The sequence below is a fragment of the Pundamilia nyererei genome, unplaced genomic scaffold, assembly GCF_000239375.1.
Source record: "Pundamilia nyererei isolate P.nyererei 1_Seehausen unplaced genomic scaffold, PunNye1.0 scaffold00195, whole genome shotgun sequence".
Taxonomy (NCBI): Eukaryota; Metazoa; Chordata; class Actinopteri; order Cichliformes; family Cichlidae; genus Pundamilia; species Pundamilia nyererei.
This window is the reverse complement of record NW_005187596.1, coordinates 646,632-657,329: the sequence shown is the minus strand read 5'-3', so window position 1 is coordinate 657,329 and position 10,698 is coordinate 646,632. Positions and strand designations below refer to the sequence as shown.

General features: G+C 41.0%; 2 protein-coding genes across 8 annotated transcripts in view; both read right to left on the bottom strand.

Annotated features, from left to right (window-relative positions):
• uchl5 (ubiquitin carboxyl-terminal hydrolase L5) overlaps positions 1-1,171 on the bottom strand; it is a 12,004-nt gene extending 10,833 nt beyond the window's left edge. The window contains exons 1-3 of one of the 2 annotated variants that reach the window (XM_005747355.1): positions 921-1,171; positions 449-512; positions 267-372 (exon numbers count right to left, since the gene is read on the bottom strand). In XM_005747355.1, the coding sequence (XP_005747412.1) occupies positions 267-372; positions 449-512; positions 921-996 (246 nt within the window). In that variant the 5' untranslated portion in view covers positions 997-1,171. Of the gene's footprint in view, positions 1-266; positions 373-448; positions 513-851; positions 871-920 lie in introns of those variants that run through there. The other variant, XM_005747356.1, reaches the window with a different exon arrangement.
• Positions 1,172-1,861: 690 nt separating this feature from the next.
• On the bottom strand, positions 1,862-6,734 carry glrx2 (glutaredoxin 2). 6 transcript variants are annotated; one of them, XM_005747353.1, is made up of 5 exons: positions 6,670-6,697; positions 6,483-6,519; positions 5,477-5,543; positions 4,002-4,178; positions 1,862-2,477 (listed from the first exon to the last, which is right to left on the bottom strand). In XM_005747353.1, exons 3-5 carry the CDS (start codon positions 5,540-5,542, stop codon positions 2,313-2,315), a joined length of 408 nt encoding a protein of 135 aa, XP_005747410.1. In that variant the 5' UTR covers position 5,543; positions 6,483-6,519; positions 6,670-6,697; the 3' UTR covers positions 1,862-2,312. The 6 variants fall into 6 exon arrangements, with proteins under 6 accessions (XP_005747410.1, XP_005747409.1, XP_005747411.1 ...); XM_005747352.1 differs by having other exon boundaries at positions 6,483-6,579; positions 6,670-6,696; XM_005747354.1 differs by lacking the exon at positions 6,483-6,519 and having other exon boundaries at positions 6,692-6,734.
• Between the last annotated feature and the right edge of the window lie 3,964 nt (positions 6,735-10,698).

Sequence of the window (10,698 nt, the reverse complement as noted above, 5' to 3'; positions counted from 1 at the left end):
TTATTTATTTTTTTACACTGAGGAGCAGCATCCTTTGGTGTGGGCTTAGTGAGATTTATCCAGCCAAGTAAGATGTGCTGCAATTTATTATCTCATTCATTTTCCAATGTGAATGAACTAGAGCCTTTTGCAGAGCCACTTCATTTCTCGTCTGGTAAGTGCCACCAACACTAACTAACTGGAAAATGCATTGCTTCTGCAGTGAAGATAGTGAGTCAAATGCATCTAAATGAACACAGGGACATTAATTGTAATGCTAAGAGTACCTGCTTGGCAAAGAAGATGTGATCAAGTCTTGAATCCTGGACAATTGATCCTGCTGGCTCTTCACCAGGCTGCCACTTAAACAGGAAAATCAACCCGTGAACGGGTCTGTAACAAAACACATACATTAAAAAGACCTGTCTTTAGCAGAGGCATGCAAGATAAGAGGTGTAGATGAACATACTTCAAGTTTTCAAAGTTCTCTGGCTCCATACTCCATATCTCTTCAACCTGGGCTCCTCTGCAGCCTGACAATGACAAGTGAAGCAGCGAACATTTATTTACATTGCTAATTACCGTTCAAGTAACCATTAACTAACGGAGAGAAAGCATTTGTAGTCTGACAGCTGAGAATGCACGACACATGTCAAAGGGGTTGCTTTCACGCGCGTTGTTTTGAACGCTGAGTAATGCTAGCTATTTAGCTCGCCCAATTAAAGTAGCGACCCAATTATTACAAGCAAATCATTCAACATTAAGGTGTAATAAAGATGCACAGTATGTAAAAAAATTTTCCTGTTGCAATACAAAAGTAAGAAGTAGCAATTTGGAAGCTATTGTTAGCTTTATTGTTTCCAGTTAACCACCTAGCTAGCTTGTCGAGACAGCCACGTTACATTCAATGAGCCGCTAGCGTCACCCTACGAGTCACTCACCGAAACCTTTTATGAGCTCCGTGAAAACCCCGGGGTCGCTCTCCATGAGACACCACTCTCCTGCACTTCCAGACATCCTTCACACTGTTACTTATTCAGCCTACAGCACACATAAACGAAATGCTAATAGCTTAGCAGTGCACTGCTCCCGTTAGCCAGGCTAATTTAACCGCAGCACGACAATGACCTCACCGTGATGCGGCGCAATGTGGACGCGATGATTGCGCGCGTTTTGTTTCACAGCGTACAACGCACGGGAATGGTGTAATTGGCAAAGAAAAAAAAAACAATTCGATTACTAACATCCTATTAACAACATCCGTGACTACATTGTTTTAAAAAAAATAAATGCATAAAAACAAATATAGAAATAATAAAAACAATCTCTTTCTCCCGGCAAGGCAACCAGTACCCGCCCTCATGTGAGGTGAAGCATTGACATATGGAGCGCCCTTTGTAGAAGGGACACATTGCGACTTTATAACGGAATTTCCTTCATATTTAATATGTGAAAATCATTATTCACTCTATTTTTTGTAGTAATTATTATTTACTAATTTAATGAATTCAATGTCTAGCTCTAAAGTCAAAGATTCAGGAACTTCTTAATGTTGGCGTGACCTAAAGATTGTCCATAATGCGTATATTTGTAACAGGATTTCTTATCAGTCTACTTCAGTTCAATTGTGTTTTATTTAAATAGCAAAAATCATAAGAGCAGTCGCCTCAAGGCACTTTCTACTATAAGGAAAATACCCTACAATAATACAGTGAAAACCTCAAAAATCAATTACCCCCTCTTTAAGCAAGTACTTGGGGACAGTAGGAAGGAAAAAAAAACCTTTTAACAGGAAGAAACCCCTGGCAGAACCAGGAACGGGCAGCAATCCCCCGCGACTGCTTAGGGGTGGTAGAAAGCAATAGGACAACTGCAAAAAAAATACACAAATTACTAAATTTATTCACATTTTATGCAAATAACAGCACAATACTCTGCATATTTTTACAAAGTGTACCTCTTTTGCTCTTGCAAAATATGAAAAGTTACCTGAAATAAAAACCAACGGCTAAGGTAGAATCAATACATCAAGATGTTCACAGTTCAGTGAAGTGTAATATTGTTCAATAAAACAAACATGTACAAGTGCTGTACGAGTAATACAGCAATCCCACGCTTTACACAGAGGCCATAACAATAATATTAAAAACAATATCATCATCATTATCATAATAATGTACATCCCTGGATGAAAATGTATTTTTACATCAAGTATCCACCGCACTTTGATGCATAAATACTATAGTCATGCTCAAGCAATGTACACCTTGTAGCATGAGCTCAAGCAAACATGTGATAAGTGGTGCATTGATAAAAACCGTAAGAACGGTTAGTCATTTGGCCGCCTCAAACTGTCTGGCGCCTGAGCCTTCAGAGCCTGTGGCAGCACAGCAGGAAGCACACTGCTCGATCAGAGGCACCAGCTTTCCTTGCTGATGGAGCTGTTTGGTATCAGACCCGCCCCCAATGCAATGGCCATTGACAAAGACTCTTGGGACCTAAACAGAGAAAAAAAGAGGGGGGAGGGTGTCAGGGGGATACAGACTTTAGCATGCTATGAATGAGTTGCTAATGATCAACGATTTCAGATTAGGTTAGGTTTTTTCCCCCAAGTTTCATGTGCCATCTCACATCTCCAATCTGTCCTTGCATTCAAGACCCACACACAGTCTATTTGTAGCTCCAGGTTTGTTTGTGTTCTTTCTTGGCCCCAACTTGACAGCTGTGTGAGCTGTTAATGAATTTTTACAACTTAAAGTAGGAGCAGCTAGTGATCTAAAGAATACAAGTAGAGGAAATGGGCCACCTCCAAGGGCTCGCTGACCCTGGTGAGGAGCCTGGTTATTCAGGAAGGACTAACAGTACAGCCACTACTCCTGAGGTGGTTCAGACACCTGACTATAATGCCTTCTAAGTGAGTTTGTTTGGCATTTTTCAAGCGGGAGGAGGCCCTGGGGCAGACCTGGGCAATGCTTGAGAAATTAGATCTCTCTAGGCTGACTTGGGAATGCCTCAGCTGCAAGAGCTGAAGGAGATGGCTGGGGAGATGGTGGCCTGGGCATCTGTGCTTAGACTGCTGCCCCCACAACCCAGACCTGGACAAGTAGCAGAAAAGGGATGGAATTACAGAAAGAGAAGATACTTTGTAATTAAAAGGAAAAAGACAGCATACATCCTCATGCTCAGCAATACTGGATCCAGTGGTCCAGACTGGCCTTTTTGGAGGTGCTAGTTCACGCCAAGGGGCTGCATGTTTGACATAGTTGTTGAAATCGATGAGCCCCTAAATGTGGGCTGCTGCCCCCTTGTGGATGGTGGGCAGCAAGATGTTGTTCAATTTGCCATGAAAATGTAATGATTAAATATTTAGACTATAAAAGTATCAAGGTGATTTAAATTACGTGCTGTTCTTTATTAGTTACATGGGCTTTGAAACATCTGGTTCGATAACACTTCACAGATAACGTGTACGAGCACAAGGACATGCGTGGCTTCTCTGATAAAAAACAAAACAAATACATACCCTAACAGCGACCCTGAGTCGAGATGCTCCTATTTTGAATTATAAAATTCATTATCAACTTTCACAGCTTTCAAGCTGAGGCCAGGGAACATGAGCAAGGCTGCAGTGGCATACACCTGAAGGTAAAGCAGACGGCCTATGTATGTGTTTTTCAGCTTCATTGTTTTAATGCACAGTGTTCATGTGCGGACAGCCTTCCTCGTTTCCATGTTTTCAGAACTCTCGCATACTGGAAAGTGACTAAAGAGCAACAGAGCAAAGGCTATGATGTAAAAAGATGGGACTTGCTATGGGGATTCATCCTGACTCAGAGTCAGCTATTCTGAGCGCCTATAAAGTCCTCAATCTTGGCTGCAACCCCAACAAAGATGCTTGTTAACTCCACCTAAATTTAACTTGAAGGCAGAGCTGCCAGAACAAACAAGCTGTCAGAGATGTGTGTTTTGATTCTTCTTCTACTTAAAAAAAAAAAAGCACACGAAGGTGAGGTCCTTCTTACCGTCCTGGCACCGGTCATCTGAGCTAGGGCCTCTTGCAGACTCCGCCCGTCATTGTGCTCATCCAGTTCGATCACTTTGTAGGTTGCGCCAATTTCGTTGAAGACGTTTTTGGCCATTTTACAATATGGGCAGGTGGTCTTGGAAAATATCACAACACAGTTCTGTGACACCACATCCTGAAAGGGCAGACACAATTAGAATACTTAGTTATGAGTGTGGAGTCCAGAAACAGCTTCAGCATAGCAGGAATCAAGTTGGTGAAGGGCGAGAAGGATTTTATCTCCACTTCGGGCAGAGACCCAATTGCAGAATTATGGTGGAAGTTTCACGGCTTCCTTTTTGAGGGCAACAAGCACATTTCTACACCAGCATGAGGACGGCTCCTCCCCTTTGCATTCTTTCTAGCAGATTGATGATTCATCACCAGAGTGTTGTCTGCTCTACTCACTTTAGGGTAAGCTGGTAAAGGAGGTAACGTCAGTAACCACAGATCTATAGCTTTAGCTGGAATATAGTCAACAGATGTAGAAAGAATTCTGATTAACCACCAGTTTTATTTGAATTTTTGCCTGTTTGGAACACCTGAATGCAAAGGCCTTTAAGTTTAAGGATGCAGTCAATTTGAATGCACAAGACTTTGTTTTAAAGTTAAGAAGTTTCTAAAAGATTGCTCATTCTTCATGTGGCTAAAACACATTTCTAATTATTGATGAGTCGGTGGTGTCTTAATGGATTTTAGGATGTCACCTCCACTCATAAGCAGACCGCCTTCAAAGTTAAACATGCCACTGACAAGATGACATGCTCTGATACCACAGAGCGACTGATCTGGAGAAGTGTAAAACTGATGTGCACAAGAAAACCTCAAGGCATCTTGATGCATGCAGTTGTGCACTTTGTAATCACACTCAGGTCATTTAATGGAAAGATTTGTTGACTGACTACTGTGTAATGGACCGATATAACACCTATACTAGAGGCAAGTATGTAAAATGCAGCTGCACAAGATGAATGACCATAATTTACTAAATTAGAGCCAGTTTTCCTCATAAATTTCTGCAGTACCTTCAGTTTCTGTAGCCACGCATACCGCCCCCTGGTGGCACTTAAAAAGAATGCAGATTTAAGGCTTCACTTTTCAGACCCAGACCTTACACCCATTTTCATGCAGTCTACAGTAGATGGGCATACCCCTGAAACATTACAGGGCCTTGTCACAGATTTATTTATATTTGTTTGTGAACACGTGTATTCACACATGTCACTTCTAGGGGTGCTGCATGACATATGTTTAATTCAAAAGTCTTCAGGTAAAACATGTATTGAATCAGACAGAATATGTCATGGTTGTGTATCCATAAAAAAATACATAAGCCTGTGAGACCTGCACAACTGAAAACAAGTTACACAAAGACCCACTGCACGCTACCATACCCAGCAAAGTAACAAACTGCTTGTATGTAGCAGGTCTTACCTGAACGTACTGTAAACAGGCAGTGCTGGACAGACCCCTTGGATGGGAGGAGGTTAAATTCCCCATTCTGGAAAAGAAAAATCACACTCATATGATTATAAAATGCAGTGTTTGAGGCAACTGGTCCAGTGCTGATCTTGTGAATCAAGTGGAATTAACTGACACACAAGAAGCAGGCAGAGGTCCATAGACGAAGCTGAAGATATGAAAGGAAGAGACGAAGAGAGGACATATCAGAGCCATCAAAATAAGATCTAACTGAAGGATAACTGCTGCTCTGATTATAACCATGTTTACTGTAGGTCAATTTTAATATTCACTTGTGCCGCTGGTCTTAAACTGCAGTAAGGTTCGTGCGCTTGGTAATCCAGGATTAGCACTGCACTCGCTTCTCATTGGCACTGGGCAAGACAAGCCAAACACCATCAGGATCTGGCAACACTGAGCCGGCGGCACGGCAATAACAAACTAACAACGCTCCATAAAACGTGGCTCTGTATGTTAAATGAAAAGTGACCGCCTTCTTTTATAATCGGCATATCTTTTAGTGCCATTTTTATCGTTTCTTATGCCTAGCTACCACCGCTTAATCGAGTTAAGACTGTATAGGTAGCGTTTGCTAACGCTGATAACAGCCGGCACGCCGGGGATAAAGACTGATATTTAAAGCAATAATGTAAAGTTAATTTATATTAAGTATGCCGAATTTTTCAGAAGGATCCTTTTGATCAAGAGGCCGCGAATAGGTGTACTTGTTAATGAGAAAGTCATTTAAAATTAATTTCATGTTAAATCACGGGAAGTTATGATGACAGACGGTAAAGCATGCAGCATGCGGGAGTGAATTAACAAGAATTATGAGCTCCTGGGAGCGGGCAATGTTGTCCACCCATGTAGTATTATTTGCTTACGTTACCAAGCAGAGGAATATTTCTTTATAAATTTGGTGTGGGGGTGATTTTTCAGATCGACAGCTAGTTGCTATAGTCAAACAAGTGAGAATGACCTTCGACAGCCGGTCCATAGCAAACTACGAAGACATCCTGCGTGAAAAAACATGGCGAAGACAGAGCACACCGCAACAAAACAATTACGTCTTTGCCCTGGATAAAACATAAGATTAGTGTAGGAGCCGTTCTGAGGCTACACTAGCCCTGCCAGATGCTATACACTTACTATAGCACGATACTTACACTGTTTACGCCTGATGCCTACCTTACGTGGACACCGGAAGTCGTTTCTGACGCAAGTCGCAGCGTGAATGTAACGCTCGAATTAAAAAAACACAAACAAACTATAAAGCAGTCTTTAAGTACAGTTAAAATAGCAGTGTAATCCTTTAATGGCGGTATCGTTTTTTCATAAAGAATACATCATTTGGTAAATTAAATTACATTATATGTCATTTGAGCTTTAGGGCAAATGTAAGGCTCAGGGGCCAGAATTGATCGGGCAAAGGCTCCAAATCTGGACCAATGGACAGCTTTAAAAAAATGTGGAGGCGTGCATAGATTTTTTTTAACTGCCTGTCCCACTGCAACTAACAGATAAACAATTAAATTACAGGAAAGTTCCCCGTTTTTCCATTACTAGTGAGTCCATGGTAAATAAACAAAAACTTTAAGTTTATTATAGGACAGTCTAATGAACTGTTAGAACAATTTTTTGTAATTTTACACATTTGTCATGAAGTTTCACTGGTCAGGTCCACTTAAGATGAGAGTGGGCTGTGCCTGAACCACAATTTTAAATTAGTTTGACAGCCCTGCTTAATATAAATATGTTTTTTTATTACAATACCATTTACATTTATAACTTTAGCTTTCTGAAGAAGGAATTTATTACATTTTGCAACATGTATTTTTTGGGATGCTTTACTATGCTCTGTTGTTTCAGAAAAACACACTGATTTAACCTATGACTGACCTATGACTCATTCTAGCATCAAGAGATGAACCAATGTTTTCTTGACAGAACACACAACTTAGCGAAGAACTAATTTTAAATTTAATCTTTAGGCACTTTGTTACTAACATCCTGTTGCAAAAACACATCATTTGTTTCAATGTCTTTAGTTGAATCAGTTGGGAAGGCGTAACATACTATTTTTGTAGCAAAAAGTTTTGCTTTGTATTTGTTATGTTAGTTTTTGCTCCCTTGTCTCCTGATAATTGTAGTGTAGCTTTAGTGCCATGCTGGTCGCACGCTTTCAAACCCCACTGAACATGATAGTGCTCAAAAGCACAGGCGTTTGTATTCAGCTTAAAAGAACAGCAGCATATTCTGACAGAAGTGGTAAAATGTAATATTGTTAATAACAACCATGACGAAAATATAGTCATTAACTGTGTGCTGCAGTCTGATCTTACTCCAGGGCCATGTAGGAAAACTTAGTCTCAAAGTGATTACATCATGAAAGCATGATTGGTCAGTTGCTGTGCTCTTCCTGGAAATCTGCTGTTTTCATTTTACTTTAGTGTCATTTAGTGTGGGTTTGCCTTTTTTTTTCTTCTTTTTTTAAAATTGCATTTGATTTTTATCTATTTGATTCACTTGCTAAAAATGTGTTTGTTATAGGTAGAATGACCAGGGTGGTATATGTCAGTCTGAAGAAGCTTTGAACAATGTTGCATTTGTTTTTCATTTAGTTTAAGTGAACTCTAATAACCTTGTTTCCAGAACGACATCATTTATGATGTCGGAACAACAGCAACACAGCACTGTCAGAGATGCTCATCCAATAGTGTGGCTACCTTAAATACACAGCTTTCCCTTTGCTCTCCTCTCTACCCATTTCTACTCCTCACTACCTTAACCTGCTGAAGCAGAGAACCATCATCACTGGGTTTCCTCCCCACTGTCACAAGGTGCTTGCATGTAGAGGAATTATTGATCTTCTCTCTAAAATACTGCAAATGCCTTGAGATTACCAATAAATCTGAAGCCAAAAAAGATGCAACCTGGGATGTTTGAAAAGAAATCAGTGGAAAGACAGTATAATATTCTTCCCGTCTCACACTCTGTTTGTAGAGCACAGCCATGAAACCTGGCGTGGATGCATGGCTTCTTTTGTATCCTCAAAGATTTCTGTTCCCCCTCCCTCTTCAAACACAGGAGAGGGAGGAGGAGTTAATTCAGGATTAACTGTAACAGCAAAATGGGAAACATTTGCTGTGTTAGTCTGTGCTAGGCTGAATAAAAAAACAAATCTAAAGATACGTGACGAGGCAGCACAGGAGTTCTTCACTTCAAATGCCTTCATTCCTTCAAAGCCGAGGAAGAAATGCATCACGGATTCGCAGCATCAAAGACATCAACAGTTTTTCCCTGGAGTGGGTAACATCCAGAGACAGAACCGAAAGGTTATGAAAGAAAGTGGAGAATTGCATTAGGGTTCAAACACTTGCTCACAGCATTGATAGATGAGAGAGCTGTCTAACCACACCAGTCAATCAGCCGCAACATTACCACCACAAACTTTAATGTGGTGCTGGTCCTCCTCAAAGTCGCCAAAATAGTCCTGACCCATTCAGGCATGGATTCCCCAAGACCTCTGAAAGTTTCTTGTGGTATTAGACACCAGCACTTAAACAGCACATCCTTTAAGTCCTGGAAACTGTGGGGTCAAGTTGTCATGGATTACTTGTTTTTACATCCTGCAGATGTGTGGAACTGAGGCCTTATCAAATGAGAACTTCTTATCATGTTCCTCAAACTTTTTTTGAGGCCCCCGCCATCAAGGAATCTGCTTATTTTCTTACTTGTTCCTGTCATTTGGAGTTTCATATTCTAACCTTATTTCCATGATGTTATTCCCATTCTCAGTTAGATTGTGTTTTCTTTTGCAATTATAGTTATCCTTTTAGCTGATTCCCTGAGTTTATTTTCCTGACCTCCTGTATTCTGCGCAGCAAGTCAATGTTTCGGTGTTAGATGTACCCGTGTTCAGTTACTTTCTGAATTTATTTTGTTAGTCTTTAGTTTTGTTTCCTGTGTCTCATCTTCCATGACTGGTTTCAGCTGAGTTTCCCTGATGTTATCCATTTCTCTGATTACCTTATAGCCTTGTTCGTTGTTGCCCTCATCTGTCATGACTGTGTACACCCCAGTTCTGTATAACTTACCACAAAGTTTCTTGGTGTACTTGTATCTCCCAGTGATTCTGTATTTTCTGGCAATGTCTAGTATTTTGATTGCCGTGTTTCATTCCCTGTTTGATCCTGAGTAGCGAACAATCACCATTAAAGACTCGTTCTGAGTTACTATGTTCTGCAATTAGACGTTCAACAAATATCTCATACTTGACAAATGTCGGTACTCTGAAAGGTAAGGTTTCCATCTATTTGTGTTACAAAAACTCTTCTATTTGAGTGAAACCATGTTTCATTGTGCCTTGCACACCCATGATTGTACTACCACTATGTTGTCCTTTCTTAAACCACTTTTGTAGGAACACTGTGCCATTCATCATGTCACACGTTTGCCCTTGTCAAAGTTACTCACATCCTTACACTGCTATCTTTCCTGTTTGCTCCCTACCTAATATACCCCAGCCTTTTGACAGGTGCCTTTAAACAAGAGGAACTTACTCACTTCTCCCATCCATGGTAAATGGCCTGTATTTATATAGCGCTTTTCTAGTCCCTAAGGACCCCAAAGCGCTTTACATATCCAGCTATTCACACACACATTCACACACTGGTGATGGCAAGCTACATTGTAGCCACAGCCACCCTGGGGCACACTGACAGAGGTTGCCGGACACTGGCGCCACCGGGCCCTCTGACCACCACCAGTAGGCAACGGGTGAAGTGTCTTGCCCAAGGACACAACGACCGAGACTGTCCAAGCCGGGGCTCGAACCGGCAACCGTCCGATTACAAGGCGAACTCCCAACTCTTGAGCCACGATCGCCATCCATGATTTTAATTTTGTGGCTGACTGGTGTATGACAGTCATTTTGAGGATTTACTTACTGGGAAGGTGCCTCTATTGTCTATCATCTTCAGTCAGTAGTGTGCCAATGCATAGATTATCATCCTTCCCAAAGATCATCTTTGAAACATTCAGTCAACATAACCTGGGGTGTCCATACTGTACATTGTCCAAAGGTTGGCCAAAATGCAAGAAAAGAACTGTTTCTCACTGGCTAATAGTTACCAGTAACAGGCACATACACCTTAAATGCATTAATGTCATGTACATAGAAAGCACATTTTTAT